General features: G+C 43.7%; 1 protein-coding gene across 1 annotated transcript in view; it reads right to left on the reverse strand.

Annotated features, from left to right (window-relative positions):
- Nucleotides 1–26609, reverse strand: part of MYO10 (myosin X) — a 166592-nt gene that overhangs the window by 110759 nt on the left and 29224 nt on the right. Inside the window, exon 2 of the mRNA XM_049824196.1 lies at nt 21120–21218. Coding sequence (XP_049680153.1) covers nt 21120–21218 — 99 coding nt within the window. The remainder of the gene's footprint in view (nt 1–21119; nt 21219–26609) is intronic.

The following is a 26609-nucleotide window of genomic DNA, read 5'->3' on the forward strand; positions in this document are numbered from 1 at the left end:
CCATAAAATCAGCATATAAACTGTCTGGTTTGCATTGGAACTATGAACCTCCTGCCTTGCAAGAAGCAAAAGAGCAAATTTAACACATAAGAAAGTGGCCCGCTTATTAAAATGTGTGTAATTTAATTTTCAACAGCTAGCCTGTGCTTCCATTTAAAAACCGCATTTGTATTACACACTAGATAGCACGTACATGTATGTTGAAGAAGCCCAGTTACAACTGGTTCCCATGATACAAGCAAAGAGCAATTCATAGCATCTTTTTTTTCCCCGCGCGTAAGGACAGTACTTCTTCAGTAGTTGTGTCAGAATTATGAAGGAGGCAGACAAGAAAGATGTCTTACATTCAGAGAATTACTTGGTAGCTTTACACATACACATAATGTTTATACTCCTGGGAAGAAAAACCCAACCTTCTGCTGCAAAGAAAAATACACCAGCCTTTTTCTATCTTTGTAAGGATACTGTTGTTTATTTTTGACTTTTCCTTGACAAACCTCAAGCACATGAAGCTGTAAAAGCCCCAGTCTATATTCTTTAAAATGAGGGTTAGATATAAATTCAACAGGAAATACAGTGAGATTACCCTGACATGTTACTAAAAACAGATTAGAAGAAGCGGATTAAAATTGGACCACCTTTTCTGATTGCTTGCATGGGAGGAAAGGTTGTGAGAGAGATACAGAGCAGTCTTGTGTATTAGCAAATAGCGTTGCCCTCCACTTACCTTCCCAGGCTACTCTCACCTATCCAAACATTTATTTTACTGTTTCCTGATAAATATCACGTCTTAAAACTCAGCTTTAGAGATCAATGGGGAAAACCCTCCTGCAAGTGACAAAAGGCTGTCTTTTCCCATATCAAAACCAATGTTCTCTTCCCCTAAAAATGTCACCCCTCTCTCCACCCCAAACACTCTCAGCTTATTACACGCACAATCTTTTCAAGGGTGCAGTCCTCCTGTTAGCATACCAACTAGCTATTCTTATTATTACAGGCATTTCGAGCACATAGGCCTTAATGTGAAACAGGCCCAGAGAGCAGGGAACAAAGCAGCACGTCTACCTGGGACAGAACTGAACCGATGGGAAATAAGCCCAGGCAGGCGCGAGTCCTGACGTCCTGCACTGCAGGACACTGCGTGGATTGCCTGTCTTTTTACATCCCAGCCCCTATCTCTCTAAATGCTAGAATTCACTGTAAATTTCAAATAGTCTGCAAAGTTCATTATGTTGTTCATTATGATTTCTGGTAGAATGCACGGTGAGCAAGGACTTCTATTTAATTTTTCTTCATTTTAAGGTGACAAGAAGGAAAGCAACTTCTGCTGCAAGGGACATAGAAGAAAAAAACAATTACTGAGTGATTTTATCTACATAACTTGCAAGCTGATGGGTATATATTCCCTAACTTATTGCAAGACAGCAAACAAGCTATAACTTTGAAAAAACCTCCTACAGAAAAACCAGCATCAGATTAGAAGAAAAAGGACACATCAAATAACCATTTAATTTAGCTACCCAGGGCCCTAACTAATGTCACCTTACCCGAAGAGTATTTACCTAAAATGATCAAAGTGATTTCTCCCCCTCTTTTGTCTCACCTGTGTATGCTTCAGAACTGAGACCTAGGCTTAGACTCACTGCCCAAATCCAGCAACTTAGTTCTGCACATAAACTCTCTCCTGCTCTGACCACGGGATGATTTTTGTTACATGTATCTCCAGCCTGGCAGATTAAATCAGAAGTTTCCAGAAACAAGGGCATGCTTCAATCCCACAGCCAAAAACTATGAATTTAGAGAGACCGTTACGATCTTTTGCTCTGAGCAGCTGTATAACATAGAAAATAGACATACCTAGACTCAATTTGTATTTAGCAAAGTCTCAGCCCTGAAATATTGCAAATCTCTTTCCTTCCCCCTAAAATATGTTGCATTTACTACCGTCTGTTTGGATATTGACTTTTGTTAGCCACAATATTAATTTAAACTAGCAGTAGAAACTTTTCTGCAGGCTCAGGCATTTCCCGTACAAGATTTATGCCTCCCAACTCTTGTTCAGCTGATTTTTCAAAGCCTAGGTTTAGCGATGTTCTGTGTGGTACCCAGCCTCACTTGTCCTCATCCCAGAGCCATTAAGCCCATGGCACCGATAACGTACCACAGTATACAACGTGCAGGGAAAGCCGTTATCAGTGGTGTGAGACGTAAAGAGCACAGGATGGACGTAACTGGACAGTCACATACGGCTGGTGGTACAGAGGTGCCACTTAACACCTAAGTTTGAGTGTGGTCACAGGACAACAATGTGAAAGTAAGTCCAAACAAGAAGGACAAAAACATGCATCGCATTAGTAGCTATTATTGCCCTAAACGCTGCCTGAAGGTATGGAACTGAGGCATAACAAGCCAATTCAACAGAGGGTCATACAACCCATTAACAAGAAAGCAACGGAGCTCGGTGACTTCAGAGTTGCAGTCCCAACTATCTTCTCAATAGACTATAAAAAAAATAGTACGATGACATGACAAGTTAGTCATGCAGTATTGAGCAGACTCACCACCAGGTAACTCATAACTAATGACTGACTCCAAGACAACTGCAAAATATGAAAAATGCTGTGATCCTACAAAAAAAGCCTTAATATTTCTATCAACAAGCTCTTTCATCATCAAAACACACATCAGCACCAGCACGAAAAGCAGATTTCTTGCACCGTAATACAAATGTGTATAAAGTATTTAACCTGCAAAAGAGGAGATTATTTCCTGTAACAGAGCATGGAAATACATATATTACTTCCTTTCAGCACAGTAGAACACTAGCCAACTATGCAGATAGAAGATTCATTATTTATCTGTCATTTTGCATTACAATAGTTTCAAATACAAATCTTCATACTGATAATTTCACACATTTTTCTTTAACATCCACACTGACAAACAAGCTATGGGTGACTAGGTGTTGTGGTTTAACCCCAGCCGGCAACTAAGCACCACGCAGCCGCTTTCTCACTTCCCCCTGACCCAGTGGGACAGGGGAGAGAATCAGGGGGGAAAAAAAAGGTGAAACTCATGGGTTGAGATAAAGACAGTTTAATAGGACAGAAAGGAAGACAATAATAATGGTAATAATAACAGTAATAACATGACAATAATAATGATAAAAGGATTGGAATATACAACAAGTGATGCACAGTGCGATTGCTCACCACTTGCCAACCAATGCCCAGTTAGCTCCTGAGCAGCAATCCCCCCAGGCCAACTCCCCCCAGTTTATATTCTGGGCATGACGTTCCATGGTATGGAATACCCCGTTTGGGGTTTGGCCAGTTTGGGTCAGCTATCCTGGCTGTGTCCCCTCCCAACTCCTTGTGCCCCTCCAGCTTTCTTGCTGGCTGGGCAGGAGAAGCTGAAAAAATCCTTGACTCAATCTAAACACTACTTAGCAACAACTGAAAACATCAGGGTGTTATCCAGATTCTTCTCATTCTAAATCCAAAATGTAACACTATACCAGCTACTAGGAAGAAAATTAACTCTATCCCAGCCAAAACCAGGACTGCAGGTAAAGCACACAAAGACCTCCAGCAGTCAGTTATATCCATGGAAGTTCAGTAGCAGGGCTGCTCTCAATCCCTTCATGCCCCAGCCCGTACTGATACTGGGGGCTGCCCCAACCCATGTGCAGGTTGCATAAAAATTGAGAATTCCCACTCCACCACAAGACCACGTCCATCAAACACTGTTTCACGTTCCCAGGCAGAGAAAAACACCGCATACAGCCCAGGTACCAGCAGAGGAATCCTGTAGCCTGTTGGTGAGGGGAAGGTTTACCACTCGACTACCAGGCTATACTTTTTGAGAAGACAAGTCAATGAAAGCACATGCCTGGCGTACAACATTTCAATTAGATTAAATCAGATAACAAAGGTGAAAAAGCACTCGTTTTGATCCCCTCCATCTGCTGCAGCTCAGAGCAAGGTAACTCAAGCACTCTGATATATTGGGTTGCTGACAGCACATAAGCAAGTGCTGGTCTCCAAAGAAATACACTTCTCAACATCACAGGCTTTTCCCGTTAAGACAGGTCTGCACTAGATCCTGCTGAGGCAGCCCTGTGAATCATGAATAAGAGAGGTTTTCCTACCAGAGGCACGATTACACCAACAGTGCTTTTTTGGTGAATTTTCTTTTGCTCATAGGGCTACTGGGGTTACTTGTTTCAGGGTTAGCGGGCTGTCCCCTCAGCCGGGAAGTGCTAGCACATTGTTGTGGCAGCCAGGCATTGCCAAAATCTTCTTCCAGGCCCCTTGGGGCACAGTTCAATCCAATCAAAACATGCACAAAAGTAAGAAAACTCAAAAACTATTTGCTTGGTGCTGTGGGGTGCTGTGGGCTCCAGTGGTCCAAAGGTCTTTTGCTCTACTACAGTGCCAGCAACTGAAGTCAAACCCTTCCCAACAAAGTCGTTTTGGCTATTACTGACATCACTTGACCCTTTCCCATGTGCATCTGAGACTCAAACCATGCCGGCAGGCTGGGGTCCTTGGACCTGATGGGGTTTTCCTACCTAGATGCAAAGAAGCCGAGAACAGCTTTACCTCTGCAAAATTCAGCACTTAACTGCAAGCATGTCCTTCTGCTGATACAACCACATCACTGCAGTTAAATCACCCTGCTACATCAGCTGAAGTTACAGTGGTATCTGTGCCCACACAGATATTTTTATTTTGACTTTGCAGAAACCACTTCCCAGAAAGTGAAAGATAAAAGTGCTGGGAAGAAAAGGGGCAAGGGGGGGGGGGGGGGGGGGGGAGTAGTTTTAAATCAAAATAAAACTCTAATGTCAGAATTTGTATCACTGTAGCTAAAACATTCACAGTCACAGTTTGGCTTACAGCTTTCTTCAGACATGTCTCCGGTTTTTAGCAGTTTTCTGTAAAACATCCTTCTAAAGGAGGTACTTGCAGCAGCTGCTGTTTCAGCAGAGAACCAAAGGAAGAGGTTTATTTCCCTCAGACGTGAAGATCCTCCACAAAGTGCCAAGAACACGGACGTGTGTTCACCTATCTGATTTGGGGAGCAAGACAAGCCCATTTCCAAACAATGGTGCCAAAATGTGAGTTAGGACGCAAAGCCTCATCAACTCGGCGATCTGAAAGATGTCTTGAACCGTCCGAGAGACATCTCCCTGGAGCACAGCGTGACATGCAGACGCTTCGAACACGCCACTGACCACAGGGAATGGAGATTTCATAGTTCAAGCTATCGAGGCACGCACACAGCAACCTGCCACGGAGGAAAGGTGCGGGACAGACGCCCAAAACGCAAGGGAGTTTTAAATGTTAGCAAGCCATTGCCATCTCTGGTTCAAGATTACGAAAGGTAATGCTGCTTCGACCAGTTCAAACAAGTTCAATCCCCACAACTGCTGCTGGATCGCAGGGTAAAGCAGCGTGTTCAGATCACCAACGAGCAGGTATTTATTTTATCTCCAGTGGGAAGAGGCTGTCAGGAGTGCAGATCCTGGCTTCTCCAGCAGCCACACTCAACAAGCCGTGCTCACATCAGGTACACGACTTTCATCCCGGCTGGATGCTCGACCTCACCAACCCCGGGCTAGATCCAGCCCACAGGGAAGGCAACGGGAATCTCTGGCTAAACCCGACACAAACACACACGTGGAAACACAGCACGGGTACTGCCCAGGGAACTGCTGCATGTACGGCTGCTAAACTTAGTGGGAGCTGAAAAGTTCCACTTGTAATGGGGTGTATTCATTAGTATTTGCTATTAAGAAAAATGCTTACGCTCCCATGAGTATAGCCTTGTATAGACTATGTGCGAGAAGAAAAGCTGCAATACTTCTCAAGCAGAACGTAAAAGCAAAGAGCACAGTCTGGGGATGATTTGGCTATCTTTTTTTTTTTGGCCCACAGACCTATTTCCAAACACAAAGCAAGAAGTGAATGATAGGCCTTTTAATACTAAATTTCTAGCCCCAGAAACTAAGTTTTCCATGAGCTCAGAGACCAAAACTCAGACACTTACCACTACTGTGTAGTTCAAAACACTTGTAACAGATTCAAGAAAGTTCAAACTCCATTTGTACTCCAACACTAAGAGCTGGCTTTTCTTCCAAGCCTCTTCACAAACCTGTTGTTCAATAATGAGCATTCAAAACTATGTCTAACAGTAAAATTCATTGCTCCCTTTATACTCATCTCATTATCCTGGCCTCTTGCTGTGCTTGCTCCTTTTAACAGATGGAGCAAGTATTAGCTTGATTTCCTACCACACATCAAGTTTTCAGCTGAGCTTAGCAATATACATCTCTAACAACTGATAAGATCTCTATTCATTTACTATTAAATGCATAAGCTAGAGATTTTATTTTTGCCTTGCATCCGACAGATAGTGAAAGCTCACCTCACTTTCCTGACATGCTATAACTTCTGCACACAGACGTGACTGATAAGAGGAATTCAAATCAAGGCCAAAATTCAGTTATCATAAAAGAAGTGAAATTAATATATCCATTTGTATCCATATGTAGAGGACCAAAAAAAAAAAAAAAAGAAAAAAAATCAGAAAGAAATGCCCCAGGAATACTACACTTGATGCATAACAAAATAAATTTTTAATACCTGAAGTTAGCAATAGCACATTTTGATAAGAAAACTAAAGGACATGGCTGTCCAAAATACAGCTTGCTGAAAAACTTAAAAAAAAAAAAGTCAATAGAAAAATAACTTTTATTACTAAGCCTCCCAGATTATACTCCTGAGACCCCGCACATTCAGATAGGGACAGCCAGGTGTGAATTCAGGTGAAGCAACATAAAAGAAAATGTGGAAGGAAGCTGGAAGCGGTGCTGACAGATCATGGAAGTCACACCACTCTGGGTGACTCTGAACTCAGCAGACGTGCCAGGATGTTACTAGATGCTTTGCTGTTGGCAAGCCTGTGCTAACATAGACATTAAACAATTTTCAATAGGTAGACGGCTGGCATTTTTTCCCTAACAGAAATCCAGATCAATTCTTAAGTTTCACAACTGGAAATTAGCAGATAGTACTCACGACCTCATTTCTGCCTCAGTCACCAGGTACCCTGCGGTGCCTTTGCCTGAAGGCAACAGCCAGAAGCTGCCACCACCGAAACGCTGGCAAAAGTTAAAATCTGGAGCACAAAAAGCCTGGTATTCTCTCTAGAGCTACGGAAACCCTCTCCTGCAAGTCCCCAGGAGCAAGAGCCAGCCCCTCTGACAATATGTATGCTATACAGTGTACAGAGCTAAAGGAAAAAGCCAAGGAGGAATTAATTGTTCCAGCTCACCCTGCCCGACGCAGCGCGGGGAGACGCTGGCCCAAACCTGCCATGGGTTTTCCAATTCATCTGGCACTACGAGTTCCTCACTTCTGCCATTTGCCTTTCTGCACTATTTGCTACTCCGGTGTGACAAATGGATGAGGATCTGCACATGTTACCGCTCCGCGTTGAACAGAAAGCGGCGGTAGCTGATGTGCACATTTACTCGTATTAAATACGTGGGTCTAAGCATCCAAAAGTTTTCAGAGTGAAAAAGAATTACCACAATCATTTTCAGAATTCCTCCCTACTGCAAGGACAAGTCTGAGCCTATTGGTACCAATCAACCTCATTTTAAATAAGCGTAACAGCCCCCACAAAATTTGTTTATTGAAATTAACTGTGGGGCTGGGGATAAGTTTGGTTTATTTGCTGCAGTAATTTGCAAAGAAAAAGCCATATGCTCAAACTATTAAACAAAGCGCTGGAGTCAGCAGGACCCGAGGTTCTACTCATCCACCGATTCACCGCCTGACCTTGAAGAAGTCCATCACCTCGTCATAAATCTGTCAGCCCAGCTGCAAAACTGGATGAAAGCAGGACTTCCCTGCAAAATGCATGCTGCGTCTAGTTTGGCCTTTTGTTAAATAAATATTAACACCCCCTCAAAACAAAACCAAAGAACTAAACAATGTGGGGGTTTTTTCTATACACAAAGCACTTTGTACTGTAAAAAATGGAGTACTTTACCAAGTGGGAGGGAAGTAGATGTAAATATTTATACATGTACTGCAAAGAGCTGTTACTCACTCTAGGGACGTGTATGCTGGTAGCTGTATAATTAAAGAACTACATCAGCATACTGGGGTGCTTTTGCTAGACAGAAGTAACGCGCTGGTCTCCGGAAAGCATGCACTGCGCTAAGAAGGGTGAAGAAGAAAAGAAAACTGACATTAAGGGGACAGTTCCTGCCAGACTGGAAGCTAAATTAGCTTCAAACAAAACAGGAGATTCAACAAAGCTACAAGTGCTCAGAGCTTTAATTACAGGAGTAGATGAAACTACTAGGTTATCATCCAGATTTTTTTTTTTTCCCCCCGCTTTTCCATCATCTCGCAAACTCTTCCAAAAAGCACGTGTATTTTGGGACTGGTAAGCCAGCCTGGAAGGACAGAGAGTAGCTATTTCTACTTACGCAACTTAGGCTCAATTGCCCCTTATGCCCAAGAGGAAAAGTTCATGCAAAGATTGGGATGAGAAGGGACACCTCAGCCAGTAACCTGGCTGCCCCAGTTGTGTCCTGGTGCAAATGCAGGACCTGCTACTTTACATCCCTCCATACATGAGCTTCTACGGAGGTTACAGGACACTGTTTTCAGACTGACACTTCTACTGCGGTATTTAGATTGGTGACACGTTAAGTCCAAATGCTAATTCAAAACGAATTTTAAATCTGTGCTATGTAAGAGAATGAGGTTGACTGGATTCCCTTTCACATGGCAAAATCTGGCTCCACTAACTCATGGGTACTAACAGCTCAAGACTGCAACTTAAAAGTGATGAAAAAATCTGGAGCCAGGCTCCAAAAGCTTCCTTATAAGTTATTTTCATCTCCCATTATAAAAATAAATCTGTCCATTCACAAACTTGTCAAAAAAAGAGAAGTGGCTACTGTTTTCCATTGCTATCACTTCAAAGGTGAGCTTGTTTTACAAGCATCAGTGCAGTAATGTTTGCCCCTAGTTGGCCGTTTCTAATCAGCCATTTCTTTCCATTTTCATACACTAATAGAGGAAGCACTGCTTGTAACTGCAACTCCGAACCGCATCTGATAAACTGCTTAGTATTTACCTAACGTCCACACTGAAACTGATAAGTACGTCACGTTGGGCACAGGTTAAAAGTTATGCAAAAAATGCATGACTTGAGAGCAGCTTCTGCAACTCGGAGTCTTTGTGGTGTCTGAATTTTTGCCTACCTCAAGCTACCTTATCTGCTCTAAGGACATCGCGTACAGGAGACAGTTTGTTCACCTTGTGGAGGGTCAGATTTAAGGATTTCATATCCAAACAGCACTGACTTAAGGAGCGATGTTCAAGGAGTTTTCAAAGTGCGACTGTGGGGCTTATCAGTAACACAAGGTGAATACTGCTCTACCTACCTGTGTTTTCCTTAGCCAAGGCCTGGCCTGGGGTTTTGTTTTAATCTAGCATCAGCGAGACATTGTAACTGAAAAAATCAAGCCTTCACTTAGAAAACTTCCATAGGCTACTGCTGGCCAGGACTCCTTCTACAGAAATGGACATGCACGTGATGCAGAGTAAACACATTTTAAGTCCAGTGGTTTGGGGAAGCATTACATGTATACACCTGTGTGAGCACCTACACACACATTTCCCCACCTCGTCATCTACACAGCATATGTACACATGACTTAGTACTTTCCAGAAGAGCCGTGTCAACCTATTGGAGGCATTAAGACATTGCATTGCATCGCAACAGCTCTGCTCGTTTCCGAAAGCATTTGAACAAATGCATTTGATAGGTACACCGTCGCCATGCTTGGGATTAACAGATAGCAGCAACTGATTCCGAGTAACTGAATATGCACAGCAGTGTCGGGTCCGATCTGTTAACACCATCATACACCTGGAATACAAGGCAAGCATTTTAAAAAACTGCCCAGAGAAACACCACAGAAGCAAACCGAGGGTGATGCTTAAGACCACACGGCACGGACCCCCAGCAGCCTTCTGCTTCTTGGCCCCCCCCTTCGCCTTCTGCACAGGCTTTGCTGGATGCGGCCCCTGCCCACAGCAAGGCTTTTGTTCACGTACAAACTCGATGCAGCAGTCACATTCTCCTTAGAAGTACATACTCGTGCGCTGGACTTGCCAAGCCTTTGTCACGCTTCTCTTGCTTTCCTGATCATGCAGAAATACTGCTCCCTCTCCCCCCCCCCCCCCACCGAGGACATGTGAAAAACATTAACATATCTCAAATGCCTAGCAGACCTTCAAGTATCCTTGTCAGAACTTTACATTTCCTGGGCAAATCTTGCAGTGACAGAAACCCTGTGTAATTGCATATAAGCCAATAATGATGCACAGATAATGCCAATGAAGTCCGGCCATCAGATTTCAATGTATATTAAACACCTGCCAGAAAGCAGCATTAATAATGGAACAGATTTTATTATTTACTTCTAATTAGAACTCCTTGCTGATGCTAGTGAAAAAATGCACTTTCGAAAGAGAAATAATCAGCAGTAAAAGACATATCATTATTTTCACGATAGGCTTGTGGCACTTGTAGCTACTAAGATTGCTCCCTTCCCAGATCTATTTTCAATAGCTTGCAATTCTGCTGCACATGGAAAGCTTCAGACGAAGCACCCAATGGCACGTACACATCTTACTAACAATGCATGTATTTTCAAATTAGCTTATTTTATCACCATAGGCTAAACCAGTATTTTTGCCTCGTTCAGACCTACAATAGTTCTGGTGATTCGATAAGTGAACACTCTACCAGACTGTTTTTTGGAGAAGGCAAGTTTAATTTAAAAAGGGAATGAATTGTTTCCAAGAGGCAAGATTTTATCTTTCCTGTAAAAGCCATCAGTTCGACAAAGTTATAAATCACTGGAAAAAAAAATCCCACAGCGAGCGTTCAAGCAGAGCCTCAGACATTTAGCAGCTAAACACCTCGGGAAAGCCTGCCTGCCCTTGGCATGTTCTAGCTGCCACTGAGCGAGACCTCCCCGTGCTTTTCCTCCTCCCCAGCTCCGAGATGCCGCCGTCGATGCTAACCCAGACCGAAGCACGCGAAAGGAGGACGAGAAGACCATCCGACCCTCATGCTCCTCTCATGAGCTGAAGGAGCCTCGATGGGGTTTTGTGCTCTGCTGAGGTTTGCTGGGAGGTGCCCGATGCTGGGACTGGGGCTGTCCCTTTGCTTCCACCCTCACGTATACTCGTCCCCGTACCCCTACAACATCCATAAGTTGCTCGGAGCTGACTGATGCTGCCTCCCCTGGTACAGGTCCCTCTCCTCTCCCACATGTGCCACAACCACCCAGCTGCAGAGGTGCAGTACACTGCTTTTCCTACAGTGCGAAAAGAGACCCTGCAGCATTTCCTAACTCTCCAGGGTTTGACTTTGCAACACAGTGGGTTTTTTCCACGTACGTTTTATGACTGTCCTTAGTTAAGTCAGCTTGGATAGATAAATCTCCTTAAATCATCTCTCAGCTCCATCATGTGTATGCTAAACAGGACCTGGCTTGTTTTACAAAATTAAGTATGCTGGATGAGGAAGAGGTACATGATCTGCGCCAACATTTTCTTCCCCCAGTTTAGCAAACATAAAAGCACCACTATGAAAAAGCACTTAAAGCTCCTTTTGCAACTAATATTGAAAGAGTTTACCATCACATTGCAGAAACGCTTTAGGGGAAATCTCGCTCTGATAACATTCTCCTGAGAAAGCCTGACGCTTTCAAACAACAAGTCGCTTTGAAACGTTTAAGAACACAAACGTCATGCGGTTCCTGAAGGTGCAACGACACATTTTATCCCACTGGGAAGCTCCTGTGTTCCCTGCTACAAGAACCTGAAGTTCTGCAAGAAGTACCACATCTTCCAACAGGAGAGAATTTTGGACATCAAGCCTTGAAAGCAATCTGGCATCGAAACTCCAGTCTGACTGAACAGATTTAGTTTGTTTAAAGTTAATTTGTGCAGCAAAGGGTTACCTGGAGATGCAGAGGATCCCCCTTCACTTCTGTGTTTCTTGGGTACGCAGAGGTAACGTACATACACCTCACGATACCTGCTAGCTGGCACGAGGGCTGGACCACCAGCACACCTAACGCCGTACCCTACGCGTCCGTCCGACAGCTACCTTTTTTAAACTACCCACTTGGCTTGAAATAGTAACGTAAAGAGACTTTTCACAGCCCTCGGAGCAGCGGGAGCGGGACGTGGCTCTGCCGAATGGCAGCTCCCGGGGAGCTGGCCCTCACAGAGAGAGAGGGTATCCTCTTCTCATGACTCTCAGTACTTTTTTAAATGGTTGCTCGCACACGCGCTAGCGTTCTCTCACAAGCTCTCACTGTGTAAAATCCTGTCCAGAATTACCCAGTCATTTCTTTTTTTTAATTTATAAAACAAATAATAAAGACTAATAAAATAAATAATCTGTAATAATAAAAAAAATAGGGCACGCTGTACTACTTGGGTTTTGTTCAACTCTTAATGGGGATAAGTTCACACACAAGTTGATTGGAGTCTTCCAAGTAAAAACCTCAGTGTCCATCCACCACTTATCTGCACTCTAAGGTACAAAGCATCACCAGAGCAAAACTGAGCAGGGCCCTGTTGCAAATTATCCTGGTGTGTAATTGCACTTAACCGAGATCATGCGTTCCCAAAAACACCAACAACACTGAACAATCAGACCGGCCCCACATCCAAGGGAATTTAGGAATAAAGGAACAACTGAAGTGACAAGCTTGCTCGTCACGAAGCTACAGATTCGTCGTCGTCATCGGTTTTTTGGCACGATGCAGTCTGAATTCCCTCCTGTGTTTTGCGAGCAGCTGAACTGTGTTCCCTTACAAAAGAAATTAATATGGCAGCCTGTGTACATCTGCTTTAATCTTAAAACAAAAGCAGTTTCGCTATCTTTAGTGCAAGCATAATAAAAGCACCAAAAAAGCACAGATGGTTTAGATTTTCTTTGCAGAAAGCAAGAAAGACGACTGACATCTCAACTGTTTACGTAGCCACAACCCATTACGTGGCCACAGCAAACCAAGGGGGGACACAGTGAGTACCTCTTTGTCAGCATCCCAGACACCAACTGCTTTCAGTCAGGTCTTATAAAAAGCAGAAAGCAACTCTCTGCTCACAGATAAATGCTTTTGTTCATACAGATTTAATTTATATTGTTAGTAAAACACTTAACAACGGCCACACTAATGCCAAACAAATTAATTTCAGTAAAGCTAAAGCAAACGCTACCATTATGTTTAGGCAACACAGAACAAAACCCTTGAAAACCCAACATTAAAGGAGTTATTTATGGTCATTGCTCAGCCCTCCTGCCCCCATCAGTTGCGCATTAGAAATCTCCAGGCTGCTCACTTGCAAACTCCCTGACTTCTGATAAAAAGTGGCTACGCATTGGTAGCCAGGAAGTTTGTCTTGCAGGAATAAGACGGTCAACTTGGTCTGGCAGTCAGAGGTGGTTTTTTGGTCTGTTTTTTTTTTTTGTCGTTGTTTTTTTGAGGGGAAGGTTGTTGGTTTTTTCTTTTACAATTCAACCTCTCTTTTAAAATATTTCACTCCAGGATTAAAACTTTCCCCTTCCTGGAATTAATCAAACGGATAGTGGTTTTGGCAGAAAGGCAAGTAACAGGAAAAAAGTAAGGACAGCACATGTGCAATGTATCCAAGAAGTACTTCATAACCTGCTCTGTATTTTTTATGTAATAAACAAACAGTAGTTCAGGGAAAAACACATGCAAAAGGAGGCTTTTCCCTATCGCCCTTTAACAAATACTCAGAGAATAGCAGTCATGTAAAAATATCGCTCTTGACATAAAGCAGATAAAAAGGCAAGCTGAATTAGTTCCCGAATCAGGGGAAACAAAAAAGAAGTTTTCTGCTACAGGTACTGCTTCCTTTAGCATTATGAAATGTATTTTTAACATTTCTATGCTATAGCAGTCAATATTTTGGAGAATTTAAGAGACCCAAACTAATGATTTTTCCAATTAGCGAGTACTTAAAAAGCAAAAAAAAAGATGGCGCATCAGAAAAAAACAAACTTGTTCAATTTATGAGCGCTTCCCACTTGAACCAGTGATCAAACACTGCACTTAAAAGTAATGTCTGGGGGTTTGAAGCAGCAGCATTTCCATTAAGGAAAATGTTTGCTGCGAGGCCCTGCGGTTGCATTAAACCTTCAGTAGGCGCGGGGAGGCTTTTGTGCGCTGTGGTTATGCTCCATTAAATGCTTCGCGGGAGGGACAGACCGACGCAGCTCAGTGGGCTCGCGGGACACGGGTGGGCGATGCCCCGCAGGCTGGGGTCCCAAGCGGGTCTCCCCAAACTGGGCAGCGCCTGGGATGGGGCGAGGGTGGGAGGCCGGTCTCCCGGCGGATGCTCCCGGCGCCCGGCTCCCATCCGGCACCGGCTCTGTTTACAGGCGCATCAACAGATGCTTGCGGCGAGAGTCGCTGAACTTTGACATCCTGCATAAAGATGTAAACACTTCATCCTGGGGACTAAAAGGCGCTCCGGCTGACTTCTGGCTCTCCCCAAATCCACCCCATTCCCCGAACCCCAAATTCCCATACTTAAAAACAACAGCGATAGAAGAGACCCAAACCACAAAAAAAAAAAAGAAACAAGAAGCCAACATGCAAATAGCCACAGCACCAACCTTCTTTAAGTGCACTAAAAATAATCAGGAGAATTATTGCAAGTAAGCCAAATATAAATAACTGCAGAATAAAATGAACTTTACAGTGTTTAGACAGATGGAATCCGATTTCCTGGTGTAAAGCCGCTGAATTTGGCATCGACCCTGAGCCCCAAAGGCAGGCGATCTGCTGCCCGAAACGCACATGAGCTACCCAACGGCCGGAGTCGGTAGTCGCTACTCTTCATAAACACCATTAAATTAAAAAGCATGAAAGTCTTCATAAATAAAGTTTGCAGAAAGTGACGGATTCATTTAATGCTAAGAGCAGCCGAGACCAAAGCCCAGTGCATATATTTGTGTATTTTCTTAAGAGGCTGTATATACAAGGGAGGACACAAAGGGCTTCTTTAAAATGCTCCCTTCTAAGGGTGTATTTCAAGGGTAATAGATGCTGAATTTGGGGAAATGTCCAAAAAAACACTGTTTGGAAATATTGTCCAGTCTTCACATGGAAGAGCTAGAAGCAAGCACGACGCTTTTCAACGATAACTAAGAAAATCCTTGTCCAGAAGGATTTACTTCTCCGATGCCTGATCCTATGAACCGATGCAGCCAAACACAGCCTTTACTGATAAACAGTCCGTCCTACTGACTTCAGTAACTTAAGCCAAGTAACTTCAGTGGTGTTATTCATGCCTTGTGAATATGAACGGAAGACTCTTGTTTAAAAGGGCTCCTCACAGTAGCGAAGGCTAGCACAAGGGAGTCCCAAGCAAGGGTGAGAAAGGACACAAGGCGAAGAAAAGAGTCCTTATGAGAAGTGCTTAACCATTGCCTGCAGGTTTGGGATTATTATTTTTTTCTTTTAAACCCAAAACGAGGAAAACATGAGCTCTCCTGGTATAACCACATGGTAACTTCGACATAATCCTATTGCTAACTCAAACATCAAAAAAAAAGGAAACCCCCCTCCAAACCAAGCAAAAAACAAACCCCAACCCTCAAACAAAGCCCAGGTCTAACTTTTCTGAATGAGGTCACAATGAAAAACTCTCCCAGCCTTCAAAACGGAAGGAAAAAGAGAAAGAAAAAAAAAAGAAAAAAAAAGGTGAAAACCTCCATGGAAAACATACTTGAGCTGTGTTTAACAAGGAACATCTGTAGCCTTCCAATTCTTGAGATGCAGAAATGCCCCAGAAGAGGCACATTAAGTTAAACACACAGGAAAAAATACTTTTGTTGCTGACCAAACCATTTACAGGTGCCTCTGATTTGAAGCTAAGGATACTGAGCAGCACTCTGTTTGCTGACATAACACCATACCATGAAGGACTTCTTTGTAAAGAATGTTCACAGAAAGCTGGTTTAACTGACAAAGTCTTTACTGCTGAAATGCAACATCTGTTTTTAAAGAGCCTACATTTTTGGGATATTATCGCTCAGCTGCTTCTATTTATAACATATTTGATTTAAAAGTTCCCCTCAGTCAGCTAAGCAGGTATGCAATGAAGTATCCTGAAATTTCAGTGTCAGACTCGGGACAGTTTGCAGCAATTCATTCAACTTTTACTTCTCCCTGGATGAGTTCCTTCAGAGCAGATTTCCCTTCTGCGCACACATTATGTCTTACATCTATGGAAATTTTCCCTTACAAGGGAATGGGCATTTTTAAAAATGTGTGCTCTTAGGTGCTGTTCTGAAAGTCCCCAATGCTCAAAGGCTTAAACACAGAGCTACTTACACAAAATACCACAACTACATTAAAAAAAAAGGCGGGGGGGGGGGTGGGGGGTGGGGGGGGTGGGAGATGGACACGACACTGACTATACATTTACTGGCATTATTTTTATATATATTTGGATGTTCAAATGGAAGAAAAAGTAAAGAGTCCTAATTAGAAAGATGTTCTTGAAATTAATGCCACGCAACTCAAGACAGCTCTTCTCAAAGATTTCACTCCCTGCCAAGCTTTTTCTATTTGTTATCTATGCTTTCGCTGGGGACAGTTTCAAGTATGGCTGTACAAGTCAAGAGCACAATGCAATCCTCTTTCACGCAAGGGGAAAAGTTAGTATTTTATCTGCGATGAAGAAAAGGTCACATTATTCAGAAAAGAAAAGGAGAGAAAGTGGAAAGAGGTTTTTTCCTCAATGAAACCACTGATCCTCTACTGAGCATACACAAATAAGTCATTTCAAACAAAGCGTACAGTGACAGCAGGGCTTTTAGCTTTTTATTTAAACACTCGAGTACTTTATAAGCTCACACAACTTCATTAAAAATTTATAGAATATGACGATGAGGAAATGTCTGCTTTACTCTTAAAACCCTTAAGGAAGAAATCATTTTAACCCTAAAAATAGAGGTAGCAAAAATACCCTCAAACATGAAAAAAAAAATGCAGTGACTGTAATGTCATCATATATATATATGTCTGTACACACAAGGAAAGATGAGAACTTACTTTTTTAAGTCTGAGTATTCATAGACTGCACTGACATACTTTATATGTATATTCGCAGACATGGTGTTTCCAAACCATCAGGCACAGAGTCCTTCACCAGCTCTGTGCACACTAATGGAACAAAAACCAAACCAACCAACCCACCCACCCACCAGCCAGCAAATGAGTACAGCATCTTCTCTTCTGGAAAGCATCTGGGACGTGCTTATAAAAACATTTACAATACCAATTCTCTGCTCACTGCAGCTTCTCGAGTCATCGCAGACCCTTCGTTTTGAAGGCCAGCCTGCAGAAGGCTTTTGAGAGGCTCTCCAGAGCCAGCTGCAACCCAACGCCATGAACGTGTGCTGAGAGGGCTTTTAATCTCCCTTTCATCTCCCACTCCTTTACCGTGGGCCAGGGTGGCGAAACACAGCCTTGATGTACTCCTCCCCTCCCTGTATTTAATGAGGATTTCATCTACCCCCATACAGTGCCACGCTTTTCTTTTTTTCATAAAGAGTTCAAGACTGTTTCATAGCTATTTGGCCAGGGAAACCCAAATCTATAACCCTAAATTCCCTTTTTTTAGTATACCATATCATATGTATCAGATAGTCCACACAGCCTATCAAATCAGCTAGTTTTACAACCAACTCACACAGAGGGTGACAACAGCAGAAGGCAGTACCACAATCCTCTTCAACGATAATTAACTAACGGACTGCTTAATTGAAACATGCAGGCAACACAAGAATACTCGAGGAGCAACTATATCACCATGTGATTATCAAGAAGGGATTCAATACCCGATGCACAACTTTTTAAAATATGGAAAGGTCATGGCATATTCTCGAAAGAGTATTGGCATTGGGTATGATTCCCTACAACCAACATTCCTTCAGCGTACAAGCGTATGCCACTGCAGGTTTTGGTCGCAAATTTATTTCCACCATTCAGAATAGAACAGAAAGAAGAAATTAAGAAGTAATGTACTGTGCTATGATATTTCCATTATTCCGCAAACGGACATTGGCAAAGACTTGAAGCCCAAACTCATGAAAGTAAAACCAAGCACAAGTCTGGCAAACACACCTTCCTAGTCCCACCACCCCATCAATCACGTCCCGAGAAGCGATGCAACATGCTCAGCAGAAAGGCGAGAAGTGCAAAGTCTAGTAGATGCTACTAAATCCGAGAAGATGAATAACAATGCTGTGCTTTGATAAGGTCCCAACACTTTCATCAGTTTGTCATTAGACTTGGAACATGAGCTGCAGCTGTCAAAAGGGTCTGGGAATCAATATGCCGGCCACGCTTCAAAAATCAGCATCATCCCATATTTCTGCAACCTCACCCCCTGCTTCCCCTGACTTATTTTTCAAAGTGACATACAGCATTGCAGGGATCACCAAGCCGTCAGAGGTAATTGTCGGGCATTATCTCAGTTTGATTTCACCCGGTCACAACCTTCTGCAGCCCGTGGGTAACCAAACAGCAAGAGCAGGACGGTCTAAAAGCACATCAGGAAAAGCAACAGGAGAAAAAGCATTAATTGGCCAATGTCAACTGGCACGGTCCTTTTACACGCAAAGTGGACTCCTGAAAACAAAAGCCTTGAAAAGGATTAAAATTGTCAAATGCAGTGAATCACTAGTAAGCCTTCAGCTGAGCAGCAGCCAGCTCAGACCCACCGAGGGGATGAACGCCACGTCACGGGTCCGAAGGCTGCTCCCTTCGTCCTTCCCATTTCGCACCACCTGCTTTTAAAACACAAGCAGGCCAAACCAAAGAAAGTTGGGGGTTTTTTTCCCCTCTGATGTTTATAGCACCAAGGTTTTCTAATGAAATGTAATCAGTCAGATGATATCACAGTAATGACTGGAGGGTTCTTCCAAATTACCTGAAGTGTCAGCTTGCACTATGTACATGACGGAAAGGCAGCAACATCACACTTAACACATGCGCGCAAGACCATTAGCAAGCACCTTTTCCGCTGGTGGATGCCAACATTAGCTCTGCCATCCTCTCCTAGGGCACCAAAACAAGCTGTTCGTTTTACGACAGCACCTGTGGTTCCTGTAAGTATAAAGGTGTTGAAGATCAAAACACTTCTAAAAGTCAAGTTCTTTACAGCTATGTGTCCAATTACAAAATCCAGTGAAACTTACAGATCACCCCTCCTATAGAGGAGACAGTCTCAGCCTCTCCCCTTCACTGGACCTCAAATTTCAATAGGACAGGTCAAAATATACAATCTCCCAAATATGAGCAACACTAAACGCACAATTTAATGTGCAACCCACAGAAAACACACCAGCACATAGGCAGCCTGGTTGTTTCCCTGTGAGGAGGCTTTGCATCTAGTGATAGTTGCTCTAAGTCTAGTTTTGTGGATGTCTTCCCCCATACCACGTGCGTCTGGGTCACCAATCCAATATATCGAGTAACTTGGTGCAGGTACAAAGGATCACAGACTGGTTTGGGCTGGCAGGGACCTTCAAAGTTCATCTAGTCCAAACCCCCCTGCAATGAGCAGGGACATCTTCAACTCGATCAGGTTGCTCAGAGCCCCGTCCAGCCTGACCTTGAGTGTTTCCAGGGATGAGGCATCTACCACCTCTGGGCAACCTGTGCAAGTGCTTCACCACCCTCATCGTAAAAAATGTCTTCCTTATATCTAGTCTGAATCTACCCTCTTTCAGTTTAAAACCATTACCCCCTGTCCTGTCGCAACAGGCCCTGCCAAAAAGTCTGTCCCCATTTTTCTTACAGGGCCCCTTTAAGTACTGGAAAGCTGCTATAATTTCCACCATGCTCACCCAGAAAGACAAGTGAAGACAGCAAGAACAGGCAGCATGTTTTCCAGTCTACCATGCTTTTCTCAGCCTCGTTTACCACCTGAAGCTACCTTCACCTGGTGCAAATAACTGAGAAAAGAAGCAAAACTGAGGGAACGAACATCCTCCAAAAGTCAAAGGGAGTGTCCTCCAGAAGTTGACGACTGTCTCAGTGTAACTGTTTATATCCGACTCAACCTAAAACTGAAATTTCTTAGGGGAAGCTGCAGGAAGCTAGGTCTGGATAAACTGTGGTCTAATGGAGAGTAGCATAAATAGATAAATAAAAAGGAAGTGTGTGAGAAAGCAGAGCACTTCCAAGTTGTCAGCAACTGGCAGGGCTAGTTTTGCCACCAACTGGGGGTTAAAAAGGAAAATTTAAGGAAAAAAAGAAGAAAAAAAAAAAGAGGGGGGGAACAAGCTCCACACCAGCTTCTTTCACCAGCTGGCAACCAGACACGTGCTGCCTGACATGGCAGAGGTAACCCAAGGAGACGCTGGGACCCATCTCCATCCCTGCAGGCAGGCAGGAGCCAAGAGCACTTGACAGTCAGGAAGCAGTTAAAACCAAACCAACCAAACAAACAACCTTCCCCCACCCAAAAAAAACCCCAAACCCAAACCCCAAACAAAATCCAAACAAAAAAAGCAACCAGAGGGGAGTAACGGTCCCCTTCCTTCACAATCCTCTTGCGACGGAGGCCGGTGGAGCTGCCCCGGTTTTGCTGTGCAAGGTTTGCCTTCCTGCCTCCCGTTGAATCGGTGCCACAATCTACGTGCCAGCTCCCCTCTTCTGTTCTTGTAAGGGAATACAACCATGGAGAGGCCACCTTCCTCCAGTCAACCACATAACCTCCCACCTATGTGGAATAAGGCTCTCACGCCTGGCAGCATTGCTTCAGCTTTGTCAGGCAACATCAATAACAACTGACTGGACAGGCAACAGAAAGAGCTATTAAAAATCAAAGTTGCGCATTCAGGTCATAACAAAATGAGTATGTTATTCACAAACCTTAGGCTTTTAGGAGAACAGCTTCTTTTCCACAGAGAGGCAAAAAAGAGAAAACATAGAGGAGTGATGCCCATACCTGACCATAGTCTGTCCTGAATACGATGACTCCCTCCGCACAGGAATGAACAGTACTGGGATAATGCTGATTATTTTCTCGCAGCCAGACCCGAGACCCCTACAATAAACAAAACAGAGTTATAAATAGCATAACTGAAAACTGAAAAAAGAATTTTTCTGTGGAAAGACTTCTCAAGTAAAAGGAGAGAAAGCAAGAGCAAAGTCCAAGTAAGCAAGTGAAAGAAGTGAAATAATCGCTCAATAAGTATTTGTCGGTTTCTGTCGGAACATTATACACAGGAGAACTACACTGAAGTGCTTTGCTTTTTTTTTTTTTTTTTTTTTTTTTTTTTTTTAGTAGAAGTTCCTAAATGCCACAGCAAGAGCAGCTGGAGCCAATTCTCTGAGTCATGTGCCTCATGTTAGTGCACGTAAAATTACAAAGCGGTGTTTGAATTTACACACAGTTTAAAAGATCATCCTCAAAGCCGGCTGGCTCCCTACCTATTTATTTTCCACCTCTGTTAGGCACTCACAGCACTTCCCCCCTATCATCTTTCACCTTTTTTCTAAATCCCTTTGCCCTTTATACAGTACTCCTCTCTTGGCTGCACAACAACGCAGAGGATTTTAAAAAAAACAACCAAAACCAACCTACTAGCAAGCAAGGTTACAAAGAAATGACATTTTCTTTTTAGAGGTGAGGAGAAAACGGAGACTTTCAGCGAGACACCTAAGTCAATCTAGTAAGACAGGGTAGGCGCAGACTATTTGAATTTTCACCTGGCCAGTAGATCCAGCATCAAGCCAACAGAAATAAATATCCAGCACTGAGACCAAGGGAGGGGGACGTGGGAGGAGGAACCACAGCTGATGCGGCAGCTGCCGCAAAAGCCATCCCATTAACGATGCCCACTCCAGTTGCTCCAGCGTAGGAGAAGGCTTCAGCTGGCATGAAAACACTGAGCAGCAGCACCCCACGGTCTGACCTCCAACCCAAACTATACTCCCCTTCTCTACTAACAGACAGCAGGCTCCATATCAGAAAGACAGTATTTTAGTGGTATTTAAAGAATAGATTTATTTTTTTTTCCACCAGAAAAGTCAAATTCTCTCCTAAAGAAAAAGTAAAGGGGTGGTAGGAAAGGGCTGGGATATAACTTGATAATCATAAGGTTGTGACTTCGCATGTACGATCACTGAAAAAAACAATTCAAATAATTAATTCTGCATGCTAGTATCCAAAGGTTGTCCTTGCCGGAATTTCTACACACAGAAACTAGACTTACAGAGTCGTTAAAGTTGGTGGGTTGCGGGGTCCTGATTAACCATCACTACAAACACAGAATTTTCTTTCTGTTACATGTTTCAGGCGAGCGACCTACGAGTCTACTACAGACTTCAGCCACGTTACGAGTTGCATACGCTTTAGATATTTTTGAATAAACATTATTATTGTTTCTATCATGGGAGAACAGCAGCACTGAGACACAAAATAATGTTCACGGAGAACGTAAAAACTCTTGCTGCTTGGTCTCTCTGAATGGTAAGAGCTCAGCTGCACATAGAAGACCATGTAAGAGCATCCCTCACGATTTTTCCCCCCCTCCATCTTTTGACAAACTGCTTTCCATTTTAAATGCCGCAAACGCCTGCGGAGATGTTTGCCCTTTTACCTCTGAAATGTCGAGCCAGATGGTTTCCAGGTTTACAGCAAGTCCGAGGCAGTTCAAACGCAGGGTATGTCGACTCAAACGCGCGGGGCGAGGGCAGAGGGGAGGGAGAGTGCTAGTACCTGCGGCGGGCAGGGGGGAGCGGAGGACTGGGAAACAGCGGGGAGAGGACTCCCCAGAAGTGGTAAAAGCGATAGAGAGGAGTTGAGCTTTAATTCGAAACCCAGTGACAGCAGTGGGAAGACTTCCACCACTCCCCTGGCTCTGCCTCTGACTCCGGCCATCAGAAAACCGAGGGCATTGCTCTTTTTTTTAAATCTTCTCTATTGGCACGAGCAGCTCTGCGCCGACCGGTCCGAGGGCACTTCTCACCCCACCATTTCCAAAGGGAGGAAGGCTGACGTGAGGACATTGCTCTCGGACTTCTGGTACCTCCCTGCTAGATCCAGCACACAGAAACGTCCTGGGTCCCCCAGGTACAGGCGCAGGAGCGATGACAACTTTGACAGCAACATCCTCGGTATTAAGGAATATCTACCGCAACCATCGGGGCCGGAGACAAAGGTGAGCTGAGTCTTTTCGCTCGGATTCCTGAATGTCCTCGGTCACCTCACTTCACCTGTGCATCATTGTGGAAGGGCTGAGGTTGGCAGGGACCACGGAAGGTCATCTGGTCCAACGCTCCTGCCCAAGTGGGGTCCCTAGACCAGACTGTGCCTACACAGCCTTTGAGTATCCCCAAGGATGGAGACTGTACAACCTCTCTGGGCAACCTGTGCCAGTGCTCGGTCACCCTCACAGTGAAAAAATGCTTCCTGATGTTCAGAGGGAACCTCCTGTGCCCATTGCCTCTTGTCCTGCCCAGTGAGAACCACTGAAAAGACCCTGGCTCCCTCCTCTTTGCACCCTCCCTTCAGGTATTTACCTACATGAATAAAACTCCCCCTAAGCCTTCTCTTTTCCAGGCTGAACAGTCCCAGCTCTCTTAGCCTCTCCTCATAGGAGAGATGCTCCAGTCCCTTCATTGTCTTCATGGTCCTTCGCTGGACCCTATCCAGCATGTCCAAGTCCCTCCTGTACTGGGGAGCCCAGAACTGGACCCAGCACTCCACTCAAGAATCACCTCCCTCGACCTGTTGGCAATGCTTTGCCTAATGCATCCAACAGAAATACCTACAGAAACCTGATGAGATGGATTACTCCTGAGCTAACATAGGACACCTGAAGAAAGAATCATCAGCCCATGACACAACCTCATTCAATCTGACAATTGCTGTTTCATGTTTGAGTATTTTGTTATTATTAGTGGGATCATTCTGGCACAAAATGGAAGGAATACAAGGTTGTTCAGCTCACAGAAAATTTGTACTTCACTGGGCTTTTCTGCCTTGACCTAATAACCTGACAGGAGCAAGGCATAGCAAAACCTCCCCCCACCCCAGTAAATAAGCCTAGTTTTGTTCAGAAATTGTAATAGATTTAATGACGGTGGCTACTGACACTGCTGAGCTCTGGAAAGCTGATGGCTGGAGGGGTGCAGACATGTACTACAGTCACCCCAAGCAGCAAAGGGAATTTGGCCCCCACTCCCCACCACCCACAGAAATGATTTCACCAGCCTGTTGCTGGGCATGAAGTGTCTGTACCGGTCAGTGTCCACCTCCTCCTCCTCGATGAATTCAATCTATCTAAATGCACACATAAACAGCAAAAAAACCTATTTGTCAAAATGCAGTCAAGTTCTTCAGGTGCTTCAGGACAGCCAAACCCCTGTTATTCCGCTGATTTATTATTTGCCAAAATCTCCGAGCTTGAGTAACATGAAGCTTATTCTTTCAAGGGCAACGAAAAGCTTATAAACACTAAGCTGCAACAAAATTTGCCAAACTCTCAGCATTCAGAATAGCCTCTCACAAGGAGAATGTTTTCCATCTTGAAATTAAATAATTAATTCTGCAAAATTTTTTTTTCCTGGCTATGAAGGGGAAAAAAAAGGGGTCTGCATAGTAGCATTCACTTGGTTGGGCTAGTCCTAAAATAAACTTTTTAAAGCACAAAAGGGTTTGATTTAAACAAATGTACATTGTTAGGGGTCAATAGCTGCTATTCAGGGGAGGCCGGAACAATGCAGTTCACAAAGCCCGAGGCATCTGAAATGCAAATACAATGTGTTCCCTGGCAAGGTAGCTCAACAATACGCTATCTGTCCATGAGGCTGGGTGCACTGCAAAGCCTTCCCATCTGGGGGAAGGAAAAAAAACCAAAAAAGCCTTGGCAAAAGATACCTCACAAGCTATGCAAGTTCCAGCCACCTCCCGCGCCCAGCTAGCTCCGCAACTGGGCTGCACTCCCTCCGTGACGCGTAAACTATGAGTAAGTGACAGTTTGAAGAACAAAATCTTCACTAGCAGTTAATTTAGGGACAAGACTTATCATACAGGACCCACCAGAGGAAGGACTCCGCTCAAGGCGCATGGCGGCACATTGCTCAGAACCAGTTTTTGGGGGAGAAACCTGGTAACTTGGGTTATTCCAGAGCTCCCTGACACACCACCCTTCTGCGGTAAGGGGGCAAAGCAAGCCACGGGGCGCTTACTAAAACCCAATGGTTTTTATTGCCGTGAAGCTAGGTTGTAAAAATACCCGGAATAGCGTTTGCAGAAGAAGGGCCATATGCCATCACTTCCATGGCAAATAAATTTCTCCCAACTGCCAAAGGGAAAGGAAATGGGTTTGCAAATCTCACAGCTGTAAGACCACCTGGAGAAGTCCCTCGTCCTTCTGCCTTGCGGATTTTGCTGCTGAAAATGCAAACACCACCTCTTACCTTCCTCTGTATTCTGTTGTTGGAGATGATAGAAATCCATACTTTTTTACTTTCTATTGGATATATATGCTGGAAATCACAAAATTAACCAAGAACTTCATCTCAGCTAAGTAAACGGTGCAGCATTTGTTGCAGAACTGCAATTAACAAGCTAGATTTTGCGTGCATAGAGGTTGTGCCCCAAATAAAATAACTGCACATTAATTACATTTCTGTATGTATATTGTATAGATCTCTATATATGAAAATGCAGATATTGTATAATAAATGTGTTCTCATCCAAATGAAAATGCTACCTATTTGCATGTTATAATGTAAAATTCAGTTGACTCATCAATGCAGTTGATTCAAAGCAGTGAAAACTGCTTTAAATTAAGGCCAATGAACACAGGTTATGCCGCATCTGCATTGAAAAAGCATTTCGCTATTAGGGCTTGGCAAAGCAAAAGGAACAATAGTCAATACGTATTTAGAGAACCTTTTGTTTATGCACCTCAGTAGCTTGGCTCCAAATGCAAAGTTTGAGAGACAGGAAGAGATGTTATTAACTAGGTCAAGCTGGACATAGCTTTTTAATGCAAAAGATAACCAAAACCACATTCCTCCTCTTTACTAATTCACACACTGATGACAAACAAGGAAGGCCACAGCAAGAAAGAAGCTATCCATTAAAAAATACAGCTTTGCTAATTTCATATTAAAGAGCAGTTTTGCTTCTGAAAACTCACTGTTCGTTGTTAGCTTAGGACTACTGAAAACACTTGAGTTTAGGTACCCAAAAACCTTAATACGCCAAGTGCGTGCCTGGCCAGACTCCCCAGTGACAAATCCCTGAAGTCCACTGGAAGCTGGATATCCTTCACCAACTTTGACCCAAAATATAGTGTTCAGCCTCTTAAGCAGAAGAGCAGACCTGTTCTCCCATACCTAAGTCCAGCGGAACAAACAAGTAGGAACGGCCAGCCGTCTGACTTACTACTCTGTAATTCAGAGTATTGATGTAGATCCC

Source organism: Accipiter gentilis, chromosome 20 (assembly GCF_929443795.1).
Source record: "Accipiter gentilis chromosome 20, bAccGen1.1, whole genome shotgun sequence".
NCBI classification, from domain to species: Eukaryota; Metazoa; Chordata; class Aves; order Accipitriformes; family Accipitridae; genus Astur; species Astur gentilis.